We start from the raw sequence: 21,322 nt of genomic DNA, 5'->3' as shown, positions 1-21,322 counted from the left end.
GAAAATGTTAACTAAAAGTAAACGACAGAAACAGTCGATAGTTGATATCGGTCGATTGTTCCCAATACTAATAGCACATAATTTAAAATGCATTATATGTTGCCTATATCTTAAAAATTTCTTAAAGCTTGAAAATGAGTTTTATTGTAAGCGCCATCTATACAGCTTTAACTATTAGGGTTCTGTCAGTAACTCCATTCTGTCAAACACCTTCTTTTAGTATCACATATTTAACATGGTAGGTTGTTTAAACGAGTTTTATAAAATTCTGATATTTCCTAAGTCATCAGGTTATAAATATTATTCAAAATCTAAGATATTGTTTACTTATATATTATTTTTTATTATGTAAGTAGAATTTTTTCCATTATTTATATATTTTCAACTTTTTTAGTCTACCCATAGAAAGAAGACTAGGAAGCTTAGAGGTCATGTTTCCCATGGACATGGTCGTATAGGTATGTATTTTATTTATTCTTATTATACTCATAGTATTTTAAAGTGATGAATTAAGAACGGGCGGTATGAAAAATCGTGATTCATGTTCTTTTCTGATTTTTTAATGAACTTTTGATGTCAACATATTTCCTTTATTTAATATGTATTATATACTGCATTATTTTTTTTATAGGAAAGCACCGCAAGCATCCTGGAGGTAGAGGTAATGCTGGTGGCATGCATCACCATAGAATTAATTTTGATAAATACCATCCTGGATACTTCGGTAAGGTAAGGATTTTTCAACTTTAGAACTTTCAATAAAATTTACTAATTATAATTGTCTATAGTTGGGTATGAGAAATTACCATTTAAGAAAGAACAGTAAATGGGCACCAGCGATTAACTTAGACAAATTATGGACCTTGGTCAGTGAGCAGACGAGAGTCAAATACAAGGATCATCCTGAGGGCAAGGCTCCTGTGATTGATATTGTTAAAGCTGTATGTATTTGAACTAATTGTTCTGTACTTTAAACTACGTTTTTCTTGTATTGCAGGGTTATTACAAACTTTTAGGCAAAGGAAGGTTACCCCAACAGCCAGTAATTGTTAAGGCCAAATTCTTTTCAAAATCGGCTGAAGATAAAATTAAAGCTGTGGGTGGAGCTTGTGTATTGTCAGCTTAGTTTGTAATAAATTTTTAAACCTAATTTAGCTGTTTTAATGTTATGTGGTTAGATATTTCATATTCAATCTTTATACCTAATATTAAAAATATATTCTTCTAATTTCTTATTCTTCAGTGTGAGTTGAGGAAGAATGCGAGCCATCCATTATAGTCGTTTGCTTTGTTTGAAAAGTAGATCAGTGAGCTAATAGCATCTGAAACTTGTTTAGTCTGATTCAAGTTCAAAAAGTATTTGTAGTTGCTATTTTCAATTTATACAAAGTGAATCAGAACTTTTGGTGGTGAATTAGTAAAAGGGTGTAATGATAGTAAATATGTTTTGTTTTTATTACAAATAAATAAAAATAATATTAACAATATATACTGATTCTAAGTTACAGAAATTATATAATATTTTACTTTGCTTCTGTACAATTTCCATTTTAGTAAATCGGTGCTTGTAAAATGGTGCCTAATTAGATTTATATAAAGTTAGTTTCTTATGATGTTTCTTTTGTCTTCAATTGCCTCAAAATTTGATCAGATATTGCTTTGGTAGCTAACTCTGCATTGGGAATTAAGAACCGGTCCATATCTGATATCTTCAGCTGCTCGCCATCTGGTACACCATATTTAAAGGTAATAAGTTCAGGGTGTCTTTTTCTAGCTGTTATTTTTACAATTGCCGATAGCGGTCGCCTCACAATTACTTCTGCTGTTCCCTTTCCACCGCCACCAATCTCCCGTAAAACGATCAACTGGCTCTCTGTAAGTACTAAGTTACTTTTATACATAAATCCATTCAAATTCACCTCTTGGCATGAGAAATGCTGAAGTACATCAGGTCTATTTATATAAGAATTAATTTGCACAATCTCATGCTGTTCCTGATCTTCAATTTGCTAAAAACAGTGTAAGTAATTTTTTAAAGAAATGTTCTAAATGTGTAACTCATACCTGAAGTGTGGCTATATTATCATGATCATCATCTATACTAAATACCGGAGCAACATCTCTATACCTTTTTCCAATTTTATCACTGCTTGAAACATGCCTTTCTTGAATTGGGCTGTTGTTGGGATTTACAATATAATCAATTAATTTTCCAGTTACCTCTGCCGATTTTGATTTCATAGCAGCTGAAATTTTGCCTAAATTTTGGTTGATATATAGTCTCATATTATTTTTTTTCTTACCTAATAAATCTGTGGAATGACCAGACTTTAAATTAATTTGTCCTTGAGATTTTATGTAGTTTGGTGCACACACAATACAGTTTTTAGGATTGTGTTCTTGTAAAAAGTTTAGATTATCAGAAAAATAATCATGTAATGCCAAGTAACCTCCTGTTAATAAAGAGACATATTGTGTATGTTTCTGTAAAAATGAAGCAACAACCATATGTGTATATTGGTCTTCCTCATTGCGACCAGAACCCAAAAAACACAAGTGCTCTCCACCTTAAAATAATTAAATCTACATGAAAAATAACTATGTAACATGTTATTTAACATAATTAGTTTTTCAAATGAGCTTAAATAATGAATTATAAAAACGGCATGGTTCACCAATAATAACACTATCTAGTTGCTCAGAGTAATTTTGTAGAGTACCTGCATTAGAGTTGTGTGCTAGTGCTTGTTTTTGAGCACTCAACAGTCCTTGAACTGCAGTGGCAAATGATGTTGGTTCTTGTAACATAAGGTTACAATCTAAATGAAAAGCTGTTGGTAAATGGCCTGCATTATAGTGTTCAACAGGTCTGCAGTCGACTAAGAAGAATCTGAAAATTAACAATGGAAAGAAAAATAATGACGTATTTAGACTTCTACAGCACTTATAGTATTTTTGCATATATAAGTCAAAAACCCAAAGACCTTACAATGGTAAGTAAAATTTTGGCAAAATTTCATAAAAGCCATAATAAAGATATATGGATAGTTACCGATTTTTTCAATATATATCAATTTATGCATTTCCCCTTAATTAATTGAGAAGGCCTTTAATTTCTTGACAATATTAGGACAGAATCTCATCTAACATCTTCAGGTCTACTTATATGGAGGGATGATTTAACACTAAGGGTTTGAATGTTGTTGCTGGTAATTACCTTACCTTACTGCATCTATATTGCTGGTATCTTTGGCTATATTTTCAACTAACTCCTGAACTGAAACTGGTAGACATAATGCTTGGGAAACCAAAATTGATGATTCAATTTGACCTGCAAATAGAATAATATTAGTTGCATCATTTATAGAAAATGGTTATTTTACCATTATAAATTGTTTGCATTAGCTCATTTTTGAAAGAACTTGGTGTCTTCAAAGCATAATACTGTGCAAGTGAACAAAAATCTGGTACATCATTAGCTTCTAACCCAAGAGGCATATTGGAAAGACATTGAGTAATTTTCTCATTGTTTTCATTCTTCATAGAGATTATTTGATCTCTAGCATTTATAATCATTATAAGTGACAAAAAGAAAATAAAGAATGGATCAGATTGCTGAAAGTAGTAATCCCACATGTTTATTACTACTTCTAAATTACAAGTGGATGCGAAAAGTGATTGAAACCATTTTAAGCAATATGCTCCAGGTACAATTTTTTTGGTATCCAAAAATGAACATAATTCTGGATCATGATACAATAATAATAACCTTAAAATGTGAAATGCGTTATCATCTTTTCCACTGCTTTGAGGAATAAAGGTATCATGAATAGCTTCAAAGATGTTATAAGTTGTAGCCTTTGGCATTTTTAATGTCAAGATTGGCAAAAGCATTTCTATCCAACCATTATTTCTTGAATATGACTTGTTTCTGCTTTTACAGTAAAAAGTTACTATTGATTCTAGGTCAGATATTACTTGTATTTTATCCTCGTCATCATTTCCAAGCTTTGATACAAAATTAGTGCAATCTTCTCTCAAAATTGTTTGATTAGGTAAATCAAAAATTTCATTAAAGTGATCCAACTGGCTGCCTTTATCTCTTACATCTAAGCAGATCTACAATATATGATATACTTTTGGTTATTGCAATATCAGGTATTCAGAAACAATTATTACCTGCCAAACATCTGCCCGTAAATAATCGGGTAAAGGTTTTCCTTTACAAATACAATAAATATCTGTTGCTGAACATTCATCCAACAGTGCATTCTTTAAATCTGCAACCCTGTAAAACATTACCATATATATTGATACTGCACAAAACTACAAAAGGAAGTAAAAAATTACTTTCTATATTTAATAAATACATACCATAGATTATCCTCTTCCAAACCAGCCATTTTTGCATAATTTCTTATGAATGTTTGACCTGATTGTCAAATTTTGCAAAACTTTGACACTATTCAGATGATATCAACATATGTTTGGGGAATTATTATTTTATATTAAGCATGGAAAAAACTAAAAAAAAAGGTGTTGTTAAATCTACGTTTGCTTTATTCAAGAATAATTATTTTATATCTTACTCTCCTTTCATTTAACAATATATACGGTAGTTGGCTGATATATATGGCTGCAGGAAAGTGAACAAGACCCTCTATGTGATTGGCTTCTTCTGCGCATACACATTTCGATAATACATAACAAGTGTTTATTATTAGTTAATTCAATTATCTATTGCTACAAATTTGATTTTATCTCACACTAATCATTAGTGAATTAGATATTAATAATTGTAATTAATTGTTTTTCAAAGAGAAACAATATTAAATATTTGTCTCTATAAAATACAGACATGTAAACAATAATAACGTCAAACATAACCACAAAATTTTCAATGTTTTGTGAAGCTTACTTTTATCTAAGAACATAACCAAATTAAATTTGATTTGTTATTCATTTTTTTAATTGTCTTGCGTCGAACTAGCCAATCATATATCACATCATGTACAGTTTCCTATTGTCTGATATAGATTGGCAGCACTGAATAAATGTCAGTTTAAAAATTGTCGAATGGCTGTTAAGCCTATGTTTGGCTGATTCTCGTTTAAAATATATGTTACATACAATTTTATTTGAAATTGTGTTATATATAAAACCAAATGGATTTTCAAAATAGACCTGGTGGTAAAACCGGTGGTGGAGGTGTAGCATCATGGTCAGAATCAAACAGAGACAGAAGGGAAAGATTGAGGCAGCTTGCCTTAGAAACCATAGATTTACAAAAAGATCCTTATTTTATGAAAAATCATTTAGGTTCTTATGAATGTAAACTTTGTTTAACTCTGCATAATAATGAAGGAAGTTATTTAGCACATACACAAGGCAAAAAACATCAGGTAAATCATCTTTATACTATTTACATTTTGGTTTTTAAAAATTAGCAAAACATAAAATACATTTAAATATTAATTTGTAGGCTAATTTAGCCCGAAGAGCTGCAAAAGAAGCTAAGGATGCACCTAGCTTACTCCAACCAGAAAAACCAAGAGTAGAGCCAAAAAAGTTTGTGAAAATTGGTCGTCCCGGATATAGGGTAACTAAACAGCGTGATCCTGAGACAGGACAACAGAGTTTATTATTTCAGATTGATTATCCAGGTAGCATTAATACTGTAAATGTAATACACATGTATATACTTACATATATTTAATTCTAGAAATCAGTGATCATGTATTGCCAAGGCATAGATTTATGTCTGCATATGAGCAAAAGATTGAGCCCCCAGATCGCAAATGGCAATATCTCCTATTTGCAGCTGAACCATATGAAACAATAGCATTTAAAGTATGTTTTAAACTGATAAATAAATAATAAGTTAATTAATTTTGTTTAAACAGGTTCCAAGTAGGGAAGTTGAGAAAACTGATAATAAGTTTTGGACTCATTGGAATCGAGATACTAAGCAATTTTTTTTGCAATTTGCATTTAAAACTGAAAACAAGAAACAACCCACTATTGTGACAAGATCACCTATGATTACAGGAGTGCCACCACCACCAATGTTACCAGTACCACCTCCACCTAGACCCCCTATATTTAATCCAATTCCCCCTCCACCACCGATGATGAGAGCAGTAATGCCGGTGCCTCCCCCACATTAAGAGCTGTATTAAAGTTATTAAAAAATAAAAATTTTTGGATATCCAATTTTTTTAATATCATTTGATATGAATGTTACTTTTCCCAAATTTTTAATATATTTACAAAAAAAAACAGTCTGCAAGAAAAATTATTTTAATTTACATTACATAATTGCTACAGTTTTAATTATTTGATTATGTCTTATGTCAGTCTATTTTTCTTTTGAGTAGTAGGAACTGAAATAGGGTAGTACATAGCTAGTAACTTCCTTTCCACAATTTCGAAGAAATTCATTTATGTAAATCGTATTTACGCATTTAATTCCTTGTAAGGCTAATGGTGTATACTGTGATAAATCCTTAACGACTTTGGCTTCTAGCAAACAATGTGTAGCATGTACCGAATCTTCAAATGGTGGCCTAGAATAATTTGCATATTATATATTTCAAATATACATATATATTAATCGTACGATATATTTAAAATAACACCTTCTCCAGCTTCTATAACTTTAACAAGAGGATCCCTTCTTTCAGCTATTACTATAGCTCTCATACCATTAAAGGCACCATATCCTGAAAATAAAATTAATTTAACAGTATAAATATCCTTAGAGACTAATATTTACCCCTTTTTTTAATTTCTTTTCTCCAATAATTAATACAACAATCTTTCTCTTCATAATTAATATTTGATCGCGATAGAGGATTACCGAATTCAAAATGTTCTTCCTAAAATTTCTTAATTTAGAAATAAAAATAATATAGTAAAGTATATATTAATTACAAAGAGGAACCTGCCAGCTTCTTGAGATTTTTCAATATAGGATACGTGTAATATCCATTTCCCTGCGGCCATACAGGCTAATGTTTTTTCATTTCTTAAAGGCTTTGGGCAAATTAAATGAGTACATGAATCGTCGTAACTTGCTGATTCAGATACGATACCTCCCAATGTTTTTATAGTTTTGGAAAGACGCTCCCGTTGATTTAATTCAATACCCGATAAAAGAAATACTTTTGGTGCTTGACTTTCCTACAAAAAATAAATTATTGATTATTTAAGTACTCGGCATTATGCAGGTTTTACAGTTTCGCGCTGTCCATAATCCCAATCTACAGTATATACTTGAGAATTTGTTTCGGTATTTCTCGGAATTGTAGCTACAATATTACCAATATAAATATATTAAATCATATTACTGGTATATACTACCTTCAGCAGATGGGCTTTCACAATTTTGAACTATTTCAGATAAACGACTAGGACGTCTGCATCCGCTTCCACTGCCACTGGCCATTACCATATCTTGCAACTGTTGCAATTTTTGGCCCACTTTTAATTTCTCGCTTGTACTAATTTGATCTTCAGGTAGTAAACCAATACCATCTTCATGACTATCGTTAATCCCTCTGGAGACCTGTATATTTATATTCATATATGTATTCATTAAAAACATTTTAAAAATTTTTAATTTTGTAAGCAACATTAAAATACTGATAGTTGAAACCAAATTCAACAGACACGATAACGTAGACAGTTTTTCAATAAGGGCGGCCATGCTGTTTCCGTGTATTCCTTTATTATTCAATTATTTATCAAATCACCATGGATTACGATATAACGACAAAATTTTATCAACCAATTTTGACCGAAAAATCATATTAAGTATATTAATCCGCAACAGCAGGCAATGCATCTACAAAATGTTACTGTTTGGCGTGGAAAAAATGAATTCATTAATAGTTTAAATAAAGCTTGATTTGTTTCATTTCAACATCAATCTTATTGAAAAAACATATAGTCAAGAACCCATTCAGTGAAACAGTCACTTACTAATTGAAACACTTACATTTTGTTCATCTTGAGAATTCACATTGCATTCACCACCATACAGTACTTTATTTCTTAGTCTTTTCCGTAATTCGGATAGAGGTGTGCTTAATCTTCGTTTAGGTGGTACATATTCTGGAAAAGAATCAACATATTTTTGCATTTCCTTCCGCAATGCGGGAGAAGGATTGTCGCGAATGAACGCACCTAAAAAGTTAGAGTATTACTAGATGACTTAAAAAGGCGATATAATTTTTCACCATACCAATTGGGGTATCTGGAGTTTTTGGATCCCATGGGTAATATGTTTTTGGGCTGGGAGTTGGCAAAATTTTATTTGCTATAGCGTCTTGAAGTATTTTATTTAAAGGTGTTACTTGACTGTAGGTCTCTGGCGTTTGATAAATTTGATTCAAAGGTGTCTTCACTAAAAGTAATTTTTTATACAGATTATTACTACTATTAGTAAAATTATTATACCATTCTTATTATCTAATTGCTTAGTAGGTGTAGAAACATTATCAGTTATTTCTATATTTTTGAGAGGTGTTTCTTCAAATGTATTTTTCTGATTAGACTGATCCGCCTTAGATGAAGAACTGCTACCTTCACCACTACAGTTCTTGAATGTTGAATCTTTACCTTGATCATTTTTATCTATAGTGAAATTAAAAAACAAATTTTTATTTCTTTAACGTATTTTTCGCATTGAAATTAATCTTTGAAATGTAAATTACTAACCGACTAAAAAGTCATCAATGTGAACTTTACTTCCAGAACTAACACACTGCAGAAGCCATTCTTTATTAACAACGGGCAATTTCCACTTGATAGCGGCTTCGTATTTTTTTCCTTCAGCAGTTGGTAAAACAAGATGGGTTGAAGCTAATACATCTACAAAGGAATGCAAATAAAAAAATAAACTACACCATAAAATCTCTTACTCTTTGACGGAATGTTTCTTCGAGAGAATTGCTCTTGAAATACCCCTCCTAAACCTTCGATAACTGTTTTAAGAAAATGTCGCTCTTGTCCGGTGTAGGCGCTTATAGTTACCACGCAATCTTTTAATGGATTGTTACTTGGAATATCTATAGGTCTATGGTAATATCTACAATTAGTGTTAAGTAATAAAAATGTTATGACAATGAAGGTGTGACTTAACGATAAATTTACTAAATTTTCTTCTTCTATGCTTTCAATAATAAATAATTCATTAACTATTTCTCTGGCACAAATTTTATGTGGTGATTTGTTTTTTTTCAGAATTGGCACTACTAAATAATCAACAATACCTATAATTTAAGTAAAGATTAATATACAAATTATATAAAGATTTATTCAAATTACTGCCAGATATATTTTTAATTACAGTTCCGCCAGAAACTTCTATATGCTCCTCAATAACTTCAGTTGTTTCTTCATCAAAATTAGCAACAACAAACGTGTATGAACAAAAAATAGATACATTTGCAGAAACACCTGTAGTAACCTAAAATTAAGTATAATATTATAGTAGCTATACAGTTTGTTACAATTACCAACGTAAATGGAAAATCATGATTACCTGACTGGAGCTTTCATCGGCTTCAAAACGCACGGAAGATTCATTATTAGATTGCATAGATACTGGAGCAGTTTTTAATGTTCTTGTCTTTAATGTAAATTCTGGCTCAGCTAAAGTTTTATTTTCTGGGAAAACAACACCTTCCAATAACTTATTTAATGTGTCTTGTTTTTCTAAAATGAAGTAATAGGTTTTCAGATACCAATCAAAGAAAACAAAACCAAAAGAACATAATATTTACCTTGTTTTGAAATATTACCCAAATATTGTTGAGTTAAGGTATCATCCCCTAAGATCTCCTTATCAGTATCAGATGTACCCTGTTTTTCAACATTTTCAACAGCTAACTTACTTTTCCGTAGTATATTTAAGGCCTAAAATACCACAAATAAGCTTAATTTATAAATGATTAATTAATTACCTTTTTATTCACTGGTGAACTAATATTATGTTCATTCGACTGTTTCTCTATAATGTTATAAATTGCATAATCCTCTTCTTTTGCAGGTCGCTGCTGTTCTATAGAATCCAAAAGCCATTGAACAGATACAAAAGTACACACCAATTTCTTATTCAATGCTGTTTGTACTTCAGCACAACATGGATCACCAACTATTACATGAGTTACTCTATCTGACAAACTGTCATATCTAGTAGCTCCACTGAGATTAATTGCCTTATTGAGTTTATCACGCTGTTCAAAATTAAAACCGGCAACAAAAATCTACAAGACAATATAATATTTAAATGTTACATATAATACAAAAAGTTATACTAACTGAGCATCCATCTAAAAAACTTCCTGCTCCTTTGACACGTTTCATATCTATTTTATCTATTAAATCTTCAGAAGCTAAAAAATAAGATGTAATATACCACATAAAATTTTAATTCAATGTATAAATTACCCTTTCTTTTTTTTTCATTTGATATTGAACACCTCATAGTTTCATCTATCTGAGACTTCTGCATTCCTGATAAAATACCTATAGAACTTATACAAGAAAAATTCGGATTCACATTTTCACTATCTTTAGTTGGTGTTGATGTAGCAGCTTTGACCTCAAATATAATTTTTCAAGTTAAAGTATTTAAACTTTTAATGAATAAAGAACACACTTGATAATTTTTGTAGGGTAAAGAGTATCCTTTTTCAACACTATTGAATAACCAATCTGTTGTTACACACGGTATAGACCTAGATTTTGCAGCTTTGAACTTCTCACTGGTAGTTCCTTCTGTACCATGACAAATTAAAACATGAGTTTGATGCAAATTTAGTTTCCCAACCATTTCACCACCTTTAAATTAAGCAATTAAACTAATATCATGATATCCATTAAATTTAATTACCATTTGCAGTAATTAATTCTTGTAATTTAACTTTTTCTGAACGACTTGATATTCCTGTAGTACAAATTATTTGCTTATGAAAAATAGGACATTTAAATTTCTCTAAAAAATCTGAATCATTTGTACTAATGACTTTTTGTTGACTTTCTTGCCACAAGTAATCAATCCAATTAGGTAACATTAGTTTTATTCCTTTCTCAGCAGCAAACTATTAAATCATTGTTTTTATAGTTTTATTAGAGTAGTGTCTCATAGTCTTACCAAATACTTTTCTGATGTAGAGCCATCACATATCAAATGTGTTACATTACCCAAAAAATCACCTGTGTAGAAACCTCCCATAAGTTGTACCTTATTTTTAATTGACTCCTTTTGTATTTTTGATAAATGTGAACATGTAACAACACAATCATACATAGTAACATTTAAAATAGGCCACTGAAAACTGGGAATTGGCTTACTCTCTGATAAACATACACTAATAGCTTTTGGGCCAACAACTCTGCTTCAAAATAAAATATACGTTAAAAAAATATTTACTAAAATACTATTAAACCTACGCTGATTTTGTTTTTATTATATCACTGAAATCGCGTGTACCGAAATCTTCAAATACAATATAACTTAGTTTAGTTAAGTTTTGTAAATCAAGTTCAGATTCCTTCTGCCAACTAATATCATTTACTAATTCCATACATAACTAAAATAAATATGTTAATATTTGGCTAAATATAATTATACATAAACTTACATTAAATGCTTCTTTCATTATAGGAGATGCTTCAGATTCATCTTTACATTCTTCTGGTAATATGAATACTATATGAATATCTGACATGATTTGTTTTGGCTGTAATTCCAATATACAAAATTGATTTCTTAAAGTTAGGTTATAATTCGATTAATATTTCTGGTACTGTTATAATTTATTATATTATCCAATTCTAATATAACGGAAATTATGATAATATTCAGAAAACTATTTGACTGGCCATCACAACAATAATAGCAGTTGATACCAGTTGAATTTTAAACTTGACAGAATCTTGACAAAGTGTAATGTAGGAACGGAGACAGAAATCGATAGAAAATCAAAAAATATATCGATATTCTTGCGTTAATGTGTTATACTGATATTTCTTTAATAAATTTATATATTCTTCAAACTAATGATCTTTTTAATTTTTTGCTAGTCAGAATAATTAGTATAGAAAATAAATCAATATTTTTTAATTTGATACTTTCCGGACATATATATATATATATATATATAGATAGATTAAGGGTAGTATATATTTTTAGTTCTGAAAATTAGTGTTTTATTATAAATCCCATTATTGAAACATAGATTGATGGTAAAATATATTAATCACCATAATATATTGATTATATGACTGATATTTTTTGTGATATATCTTAAATTATTAAACCATAAATATTATTAGATATTAAACCAATAATTCTTGTATATGTTTATATGTTATTAATAAATTATGTGTCGAAAGTGTCGATTTTTATTTTCGAGATTAGGGATAGCGACCGTGTGGGAAAATAATAATCCATAATGTAGGTTTCGATATTTAAAAAAAATCGATTTATCGAATATCGGAATATACACTATTTTTTCGGCATTCTTATTATTGAAGTCATTTTACCGCTACAATTATCAATATTTTTCAGCTGGATTCTGTCTGAGGAATCGGGCAGCCGTCAAGTGATATAGTCCTAGAATAATAGAGAACGCAATAGGAGGCTCTGGAGAAAATTTTGCATTACCCAACATCCAGATGGCGTTAAATCGGCTATTAAAGTCATTTGATTGGTCATTTCAAATCTCCATTATAGGCACCTGTAAGGAAAACAATTTGTTGGGAAGCCATTTGATTGTATCTTTGATAAATTTTGGCACATTACTAACCTGACGTCACGTTTAATTGACCAATAAAATTTAAATAAAAAACAATTTAATTTCTCAAATAAATTTATTAAATAAAATTTAATTAATGGAATAAATATAACCTGTAAAACTACAAATTATGTGTAAAAATAAATATATTTATAAAATATAAATATTATCATAAACAAAAAACTTTAGAACAAACCAAATTATCTCTTCTGTTTTTCCCTTTTTCATATTTGGTTAGGGCCATCAATTTAATAGGAGCTATTAGAGTTCTGGCTTTTTGTTTTCTTATACTGATCTATTTCTCATACTGAAAGCTAACTTTGAGTCTCTCTCTGTTAAAATTCTGTTTATCTGTTTCTATCTGAAAGACCATTAAATAGTATACAACTAAAAGGTTTTAAACTTATATTTTTTAAAGATGTTTGACCAAAACATATGTTATTACAGCGGCGTGGCAATCTAGTGAGATAAAATATGTAAGATAGCTCAACTGCTGGAACTACTGACAGTATAATAAAATAATTTTCTGGGACATGTGACATTACCTTGCCCTATTTGTTCATGTAGGAACATCTGCAGTTGAAGGTATAAAGTGAAGTTGCAAATTCTCAACTCCTGATAATACATCCGTCGTTAGAATTGAATTAATGATCTTCACAATTTCCTAAAGGCAAATGAGATGAAAAAATTAACTTATTCCAAAAAAAATTCCAAATTATCTTGATTAAGTGGCCTTAAGCCAATATATTTATTCGGATAATTACACATTTTTTTCATTAATGAAATGAATCACCTCAAGGTGTTTATCAATTTTTTATTACTAATATGTTGTTACTTGGGCAATAAAAGTTAACCATTCTTTAATTCCTGAATCGCTTTGTACCAAAATTCCTAATATATTAAAGTTTGGCTAATTTCTCTTACAAGGTTTGGATTCAGGAGCTATTATTTTAGTGGAATTTCAACTATCAAATAATTGACCCAAGAATAAAAGTATATGGCCATTTGTGTAGCTTCTTTCGGAATGGGATTAATTTCTAAAATTAAAAAATTAATATTTGATATATCATATAATTACTTCAACTTACAGCAACACGACACGCTGTAATGATTATAAATTTCTTTGATGGTAAATCCAGTCAGTTTGGGATTTGTAACATTATCAACCATTTTTTAAAGACGGTCTAATACTTCTTCAAAGTAAAATGATTCTGCATTTCTTTACTATCTGTAAAATATAAACTTAATAACTTAATCTTTTAATCTTACAAAAGTCTAAATCATAGGTCTAAATGCATTGCTCCTTAGGTTAGGTAATATTTGTCTAATATATATTTTTTGTTATTTAATTAATACATTGTTACTAGTCGTTTCCGTCTAACCTACAATTTGTCTTTGTGCTAACTTAAATCTAGGTTTATAACTAGGAGGACCCATCGGCCCTATCTCAGTCTTTGGTATAATGTTTATACATGTCACTGCTGAATTTTTTAATATATGCACCTCACAACACAACACTACATAAGATCAGATGGTTTGTTTCTTTTGAGTCCGTGTCCTGTTCTGGTGGTATCCAAAAGTTGCAATATTTCAATATTAGTATGAGAATGGAGTCTTTCCTCGTGCCCCCTTGCAATTCTCTTGATTTTTTGACTGACTGTGGGTATCTGAAGATCTCGATGTAGGTAATCAGTCCTATAGTATTTGGGTGCACCCGTAATACCTCTCAGGACTTTGTTGTTCTGAAAAATTTATATTTTATTAATGTTACTCTTTGCAGAACATCCCCATAATTGAACTCCGTATGTCCATATAGGTTTCAATATTTGCTTATATAATAGCAATTTATTATGTACCTATAATTGTGATTTTCTTCCAATTAGCCAGTACATTTTCCTATATTTCAATTCCAGTTCTTTTCTTTTTTTCTTTATATGTTCCTTCCAGCGAAGTTTTGCATCGAGATTCATTCCGAGATATTTAGCGTTGTTGCTATATGGAATAATAGTATCTGTTTATGGTTGTTGTGTTAATACGGTCTGTTTATAGGTGAACTCCATATGTACAGATTTACTTTCATTAATTCTTATTTTCCAAGCTTGTGTCCAATTATTTATATTGTCATTTGCGTGTTGTAATTTTCGTGAGGCTTCTTCACTATTGTCTCCGACAGCTATAATCGCAGTATCATCAGCAAATGTAGTCATCGTGATATTTTCCATTTGTGGTATATCACAAGTGTAAAGTAGATAAAGCGTCCCAGTACACTTCCTTATGGTACACCTGCTTTAGCTTCTTTTATTGTAGAGTAAGCTTCTTCTTGCTTGACTCTAAAGATTCTGGTTGTAATGTATGATTTTAATAGTTTTAATAGTATTGTTTTGGTAGCATTTTCTGTAGTTTATGAACAAGGCCTTCATGCCAAATCTTATCGAAGGCTTGTGCTACATCTAAGAATATAGCTGAGCATACTTTTTGACTTCCGTAGGCTTTTTCAATAATATCTGTTATTCTGTGGACCTGGTTAATTGTTGAGTGTTTGTTAATAAAGCCAAACTGGTGTGTTGGTATTAGGTTTTTTCTCTCTATTGTTTAATATGATGTTTCCAATTTAACCTACATGTGATATACCACAAATAGAAAATATCATGATGGCTACATTTGCCGATCATACTACGATTCTTGCTTTAAGAGACAATAGCGAAAAAGCCACACGGAATAGGCAAGCGACAACATAAATAATTGAACCCAAAACTGGAAAATAAAAATTAAAAATAAAGCGAAAGCAAATCTGCGCTTGTGGCACAGACACCAATTATAATAAATAATACTATCATTCGATATTGTGTTAATACTAAATATGGGTATGGGTCTAATAGAAAACTTCACTTGAAGGAACATGTAAAAAGAAAGGAAGGAATTGGACTCGAACTATAGGAAAATGTATTGGTTAATTGGAAGAGTCACAATAATCGGAATATAATAAACTGCTATTATACAAGTAAGTTTTGAAACTTATATGTTCATACGGAATTCAATTATGGAGATGTCCCGCGGGAAGTAACATAAATACAATACAGATTTTCCAAAACAAAGTTCTGAGACGTATTGTAGGTACATCTAGACACTACAGGACTGATTACTTACACCAAGACCTTCAGATGATGATTGTTACTCAGGAACTGAAGAGAATCGCAAGGGGACATGAGGAGACATTTCATTCTCATGTCAATATTCAAGCATTGTAGCTCTTAGGCAGCACCGGAACAGCACACAAACTCAAATAAATCAAACCTGTTGATTTTGGCTAGTATAGTGAGGTGTAATTAATAGAAACATAAATATTATTATACCAAAGACTAAAATAGAGTCGATGCGTCTTTCTAGATATTTATATAGATTTAAATTATTGTAAAGAAAAATTGAAGGTTAGTCGACAACAACGCAATAAATAAATAATAAAAAAGGGTTGTATCCCTAATAATTTATTATATAATCAAAACGAATTATCGTTAAGATCTTCATTCTTATTTGCTGTAATGTAATCTAGATGTTTTAGTAAAGTTGATGGTGTTTTGTGTATTATATCATATTTCTGTCACAATCCGCAGATTTATCTCTGTACCTACGAATGTGTGTTACGAATGCCGTTTTAATTGCTTTCCTTGTTTTGAAGTTTTGGTAACTAATTTTATCGTTATAGTTATGTTTAAAAGTATTATTAATACTATTAATTGTTATTTATTTGTGGTCTTTTGCGACATGATATACTAGAAAGTATCTTTTGGGTCGAATAACGTAAGTTTCCTCCGATCAGTTTGTCGATCGAATTTTCCTTAACACGTTCGCTGCCAATAACAAGTTTTCATTGGACGCCAATTACGCTCCAGCATGTTATGTGTGCGGTGGTCTTTCTAAGCCTTGTATTTACTTCCGCACTAGCACTGTGCCCATACAGTTGTATCGGCATTATCTGCAGACTATATGTTAGGTGAGTGCATTTAGGTTCTTGGTTTCGATTTTTCCTTTTTGATTAGTGTGTATTACAGAATTGTATATGGCGGGAAAAAATATCGATATGTCAGGGCCCTCTCGTCCTAAAAGTGGAAAATAGATATGAAAGGTGCCCTAACATTACAATAAATATTTAGGCAATCGTATTCCAATTTATGACTTTCGTTTGTCTGCCATAAAAAGGTAACTAAGGGCTCCGTTTAAACCTACTTCCAGAGCGGTTATCCGCGAACATGTTTTGAAAATACGAGAGGAGAAGAAAGCAGGAAAGGTAATGAGAAAGCAAAAAACGACACTATATATGTATGTAGTCATTTTGTGAGTTTTAGTGAAAATTTGTATTAGCTTATGGTCGTTCATTTATTTCTATTGACTTCTCAATTTACTTGAATAGATATTTTGTTTGTTTGTAGTAACAATTAGTTAGTTATTTTTTTCTCGTTTTTCTGATTAATATTTTTTTTATTTTAATAGTTGATTCATTCCCATTTTATAGTTTTGTTATGGTATATTAAATTATATCTTCTAATCAGCAATGCATTTTTCTATTCTGCCCATTTTAATTCGCTCGCGCGTTGTGCGGCCATCGGCAATAAATTTTGACTTCAGTGCTTACACAAACAAAAAATTTGTAAAAAACATTAAAATCTAGACTGGACACACGTTAAAAAACGTTATTTGGAATATTTTAGAGTTGTAATCAGGAAAAACATAGTGGGCTTCTAGGGTAAGTATTTGATCCCAGATCGGCAGCGAACGTGTTAAGCACTTGATATTCGTCCATGCTTTACTCCAAGCCCCACATCATTTAACTATGTTTATGAGTTTTATTTTATTGACTGGATATATTTCTCTCCAATCGACTATTGGGAATACTCGGAATAATTTGTTGATATATCAGTGGTATAACCACTGATGTATCAACTTATGGATTATGTTATTATGGATTAATGGTTTACCCAAGTCGGTAAAAATCGAATATAGTCTATTCAAAGTTTTTTTAGTAATGCGTCATTTGTGACGTCGAAACATTGAAATGTTGCTGCATCAACTCTAGTGTGCGAGTTTTAGTTCAGTTTGGCTTTGACATATAAGAAAATTCTAATCTTAATAAAATAATTGAATAAAAATATTGTCAAATAATTTATTTTAATTTAGTTTAATTCTTGTTTCCTTCGATGGAGTGTTTACTTGTCAAGTCATCTTGATATCACGGGATATTTTATTTCTTCTGCTACTATCTCTGCATACCATTCTTCATAAAATTAATCACTGGATTCTGTCTAACACATTTACCATATCTACAAAACAGTTAGAATTCATTCTCTCCTCATACGTTCTAACCTAATGCTCATGTTTAATTTTGAACAGTTATAGTCACATCTGTGCACACAAATTTTTCACGCACTATAATACCATTTTCTACAGTTATATTGAATTAATTATGTGCATACCTTTAGTTGTTTCTACTCTCATCACTCTGTATCAGGAATTTCCAGCATTGCACAGCATTATCACATTTCCTTCATTCATTTTCACTTTCCAACTCACTGTCCAATTCATTCACTAAACTGTTAATTTATAATCTGTCTAAAACATGATCACGATTCCACCATTTCTCAATTACCGATGGAATATCCTTCTCGAGCAGCAATATATCTGCAATTAATTATTAATAAATGTAATGATAAACAAAAATTAATCGAATGCTCTTGTAACTATTACCTTTTTCCATCAATTTTTGTTGTCTTTACACTTTTTTTGTTACTGTCTTGACAAAAGTTGAACAATGAACCATTTTCAAATATTCAAGTTTCATCAACATACACAAATTCAAATAGTTTATCTTCCTTTTTCTTATTTTATTCCTTTAAAAATATTATTCATTTTGTAAGCGATTTTATTCATAGTACCCACACTAACATTTAGCAACCCGCTAAAAACATTTTCAATAAAATTGTAGGATTGTAGAATTTATATGTTAGAATATTATTTAATAACATCAATAATTACCTCTCTAACGGAATTTACCGGTAAAAGAGGGCTTCCATTATCTCGTTACTCTTCGAAATAACCTATTAAAGCTGCAATTAATTTGTGACCCTGAATATATATTGTTTTCGGCATTTTCAAAAAGTGATATGATATATTACGGAGCGACTTAAAATTTACGTATCAAAATAATCAAAGGACTAAAATAATGTTTGCCGGTTTATAACCTGTAGTAATTATAACCATAGAAAAAATAGAAATTTCACGGTATAGGCGACCTTGGGGAAATGTTTTGTTTAGTTCAATCAACTGTAGCCCTGCGATCGCAAATTGTGATTGGCTAGTTTAAATTCCTGGTGCCCTCACTAACATGAAACGTGATTGATCGATCAAATTGTGTGAAGTCAGCATTTTCTATGGGCGTCCATTTTTATGTTTGTTGTTTGTAGGTTTTGGTTTTTGTTTAGATCACGAAATTTTCGTTTTACGTTATGCATATTTTCTGTTTTACATTAATTATTATGGAGTAATAATATAAAAATTGATGACAATGCGTCAGTGTAGTAAAAGATGTAGTGTACCGGGGTAAAAATCTACTACGGAAATTAGACATCGTTTCCCAAGGAATCTCGCTCCTTTCCAAAAATGGGTTGATCAAGTAAATAGTAGTAAGTTACCTGGATAAACCACAATGCAAATATATCAACGTCATGGTGTCTGTTACGGACATTTTACTGAAAAATTTAGAATTACCCCTCCTTCACGAACAGGTATTAGGGTAAATGCATATCCAACATTGTTTTTATCAGATACATATAAAATTATCTATTTACTACATGTCTGTTTACATATTGTTTGTTTACAGAAAATCAAAACCTACTTATGAAGGTGTTAGTAGAAATAAAATTCAATTAAACTACCAAGTTGTTCGTAGGCAGTCAGTGTGATGTCTCTACATAAGGAAGTCTTACAAGAAGGTAATAATTAATATAACTGGATAATTAGTAGTAATAAATACTACTTTTAATTGTAAAATATCCCTCAAATATTTGTAATACTTTAACTTTTTAGAACAATCAGTGTTTAATCATTTTATAGTAGAGGAATTACATATTTAAATTTGATTGCCTTGTTAAGAAAATATTTGTTACGGTGCCATCAATTAAAAATTTAATTGCTACTTTTAGGGGATTTGTTACCTTAAAGAAATCTATTTTGTCTAAATTTACAAATAACTACATTTGATTAACAAATCTTAACCAAGATTGCTTAAAGAATTTTGTTCGATCTATTAGAGGTCATGGAGGTAGAAACAGCATCCTTCACCTAGTACGTTCCAGAATTCTTTAAAAGGGCTCATCACTTCAATTTTTTCACATCATTCTCCCAGGGAAAATTGTAAAGAACATGAACATATTAGATAACTTATATTCTTTTTTAACGGGATATCTAGTACCACTTGAGGTTGTTAAATCACCAGTTGAGTCTATATTTTCAGTTCCAGAGAATTTTGCTCTGAGGAAAACAAGAGCCTAATATTGTATTTTGTCATATTTCAACGTATTTAACAAAACTTCTGAAAATGAGACAACATGCAATATTTGTCTACATTCTATATTAAGTAGCTCCACATATTAAATACTCCAAAATCTAAATATCTTTAAAAAACACATTTTTAGTGTTTCAACTGTCCAATCCATAATGATTTTCAAGACCAAATTTTAAGTTATTATGAGGTGTGATTGTATTTTTGGGTTAATGAAGTTAATGCAATATCAACAAGGAAGGATTTAAAGTTTACCTTCAATATATCAAGATAAGTTAGAACTCTAATAGATCCCATAAAATTGATGGCACTAAACATATATGGAAAGGCGTTATTGAAGAATTATAGATATTTTAATTTTGCCTAGAATAGAGTTCATAATTGTTTTTTTTGCTTTTTGTTTATATATACTTATATTATTTACACTTATGTACATTTGTATAGGATTTTATTTTAATAAATTAAGTTTAAAAATTAAATTTGATTTTCGTTTAAATACTATTGGCCAATAAATGTGACATCACAAAATAATGAGGCGAAATGGCAGACCAATCAAAGCAAAGTATTTTCCTTACAGGTTTCTACATAAGTATTTTAAACTAACCAATCAAATTCATATTGTCAGCGCCGCTAATGATTGAACTAAGCAAAATTTTGCCCCACTACTTACCATTGCAGTTGCACACCCCTGATTATAACTAATATTTTGAATAATTTAGCGTTCATCTGACAACCGGAAGGCGACTAGCTGTCAGATGTATGCAAAATTCTTGAAAGCAATATGAAAAGAGGTTTTAACGCTTACCTATAATTTATTGTGGCTGTATAATTAACTGTAGTTTTTAGATAAACTATAATGTTAAAATAAATTATATTTGATAACATTTTTGTTTAATTATTTCTGTACTATGTATGATTATACTATGTATATCGCAGACTGCTTTGTAAAGTATTGCATTGAAAT

The 21,322-nt window shown here is 30.3% G+C and overlaps 4 protein-coding genes and 2 long non-coding RNA genes across 10 annotated transcripts; 3 read left to right on the top strand and 3 right to left on the bottom strand.

The window, feature by feature from the left end:
- The first annotated feature begins 147 nt into the window (after positions 1 to 147).
- RpL27A (Ribosomal protein L27A) lies at positions 148 to 1,150 on the top strand. Its single transcript, XM_076399492.1, has 5 exons — positions 148 to 238; positions 395 to 458; positions 632 to 729; positions 789 to 941; positions 998 to 1,150. The coding sequence occupies exons 1-5, from the start codon at positions 236 to 238 to the stop codon at positions 1,124 to 1,126; spliced, it is 447 nt and encodes a 148-aa protein (XP_076255607.1). The 5' UTR covers positions 148 to 235; the 3' UTR covers positions 1,127 to 1,150.
- A 281-nt stretch (positions 1,151 to 1,431) lies between these two features.
- Positions 1,432 to 4,726, bottom strand: TBC1D23 (TBC1 domain family member 23). 2 transcript variants are annotated; one of them, XM_076399488.1, is made up of 9 exons: positions 4,590 to 4,726; positions 4,375 to 4,524; positions 4,180 to 4,288; positions 3,384 to 4,119; positions 3,223 to 3,331; positions 2,721 to 2,890; positions 2,304 to 2,567; positions 2,065 to 2,258; positions 1,432 to 2,009 (listed from the first exon to the last, which is right to left on the bottom strand). In XM_076399488.1, exons 2-9 carry the CDS (start codon positions 4,401 to 4,403, stop codon positions 1,608 to 1,610), a joined length of 2,013 nt encoding a protein of 670 aa, XP_076255603.1. In that variant the 5' UTR covers positions 4,404 to 4,524; positions 4,590 to 4,726; the 3' UTR covers positions 1,432 to 1,607. The 2 variants fall into 2 exon arrangements, with proteins under 2 accessions (XP_076255603.1, XP_076255602.1); XM_076399487.1 differs by having other exon boundaries at positions 2,065 to 2,567.
- Positions 4,727 to 5,054: 328 nt separating this feature from the next.
- Sf3a2 (Splicing factor 3a subunit 2) lies at positions 5,055 to 6,208 on the top strand. The gene is made up of 4 exons (XM_076399490.1): positions 5,055 to 5,402; positions 5,483 to 5,663; positions 5,723 to 5,850; positions 5,904 to 6,208. The coding sequence occupies exons 1-4, from the start codon at positions 5,166 to 5,168 to the stop codon at positions 6,165 to 6,167; spliced, it is 810 nt and encodes a 269-aa protein (XP_076255605.1). The 5' UTR covers positions 5,055 to 5,165; the 3' UTR covers positions 6,168 to 6,208.
- A 76-nt stretch (positions 6,209 to 6,284) lies between these two features.
- mus101 (mutagen-sensitive 101) lies at positions 6,285 to 11,959 on the bottom strand. Of its 2 annotated transcripts, none has more exons than XM_076399486.1 (23): positions 11,652 to 11,959; positions 11,461 to 11,600; positions 11,162 to 11,402; positions 10,901 to 11,108; positions 10,667 to 10,848; positions 10,456 to 10,609; positions 10,327 to 10,400; positions 9,969 to 10,271; positions 9,789 to 9,921; positions 9,548 to 9,720; positions 9,331 to 9,472; positions 9,146 to 9,275; positions 8,925 to 9,091; positions 8,722 to 8,874; positions 8,461 to 8,637; positions 8,246 to 8,407; positions 8,000 to 8,187; positions 7,363 to 7,567; positions 7,237 to 7,310; positions 6,934 to 7,182; positions 6,776 to 6,878; positions 6,620 to 6,722; positions 6,285 to 6,566 (listed from the first exon to the last, which is right to left on the bottom strand). In XM_076399486.1, exons 1-23 carry the CDS (start codon positions 11,736 to 11,738, stop codon positions 6,359 to 6,361), a joined length of 3,756 nt encoding a protein of 1,251 aa, XP_076255601.1. In that variant the 5' UTR covers positions 11,739 to 11,959; the 3' UTR covers positions 6,285 to 6,358. The 2 variants fall into 2 exon arrangements, with proteins under 2 accessions (XP_076255601.1, XP_076255600.1); XM_076399485.1 differs by having other exon boundaries at positions 11,162 to 11,405; positions 11,652 to 11,958.
- A 904-nt stretch (positions 11,960 to 12,863) lies between these two features.
- LOC143194378 (uncharacterized) lies at positions 12,864 to 19,209 on the bottom strand. 3 transcript variants are annotated; one of them, XR_013005316.1, is made up of 5 exons: positions 18,546 to 19,209; positions 18,275 to 18,479; positions 13,895 to 14,034; positions 13,352 to 13,843; positions 12,864 to 13,167 (listed from the first exon to the last, which is right to left on the bottom strand). It is a non-coding gene; the product is annotated as an uncharacterized LOC143194378 (long non-coding RNA). The 3 variants fall into 3 exon arrangements; XR_013005315.1 differs by having other exon boundaries at positions 12,864 to 13,843; positions 18,546 to 18,756; positions 18,834 to 19,209; XR_013005314.1 differs by having other exon boundaries at positions 12,864 to 13,843.
- Positions 19,210 to 19,442: 233 nt separating this feature from the next.
- LOC143194377 (uncharacterized) lies at positions 19,443 to 20,837 on the top strand. Its single transcript, XR_013005313.1, has 2 exons — positions 19,443 to 19,582; positions 19,678 to 20,837. It is a non-coding gene; the product is annotated as an uncharacterized LOC143194377 (long non-coding RNA).
- The last annotated feature ends 485 nt before the right edge of the window (positions 20,838 to 21,322 follow it).

The sequence above is a fragment of the Rhynchophorus ferrugineus genome, unplaced genomic scaffold, assembly GCF_030347505.1.
Source record: "Rhynchophorus ferrugineus isolate W39M unplaced genomic scaffold, kcgeb_rfMv2 rfM3, whole genome shotgun sequence".
NCBI classification, from domain to species: domain Eukaryota; kingdom Metazoa; phylum Arthropoda; class Insecta; order Coleoptera; family Curculionidae; genus Rhynchophorus; species Rhynchophorus ferrugineus.
Note: the sequence above shows the minus strand (reverse complement) of the source record. Positions and strands in the feature narration are given on the sequence as shown.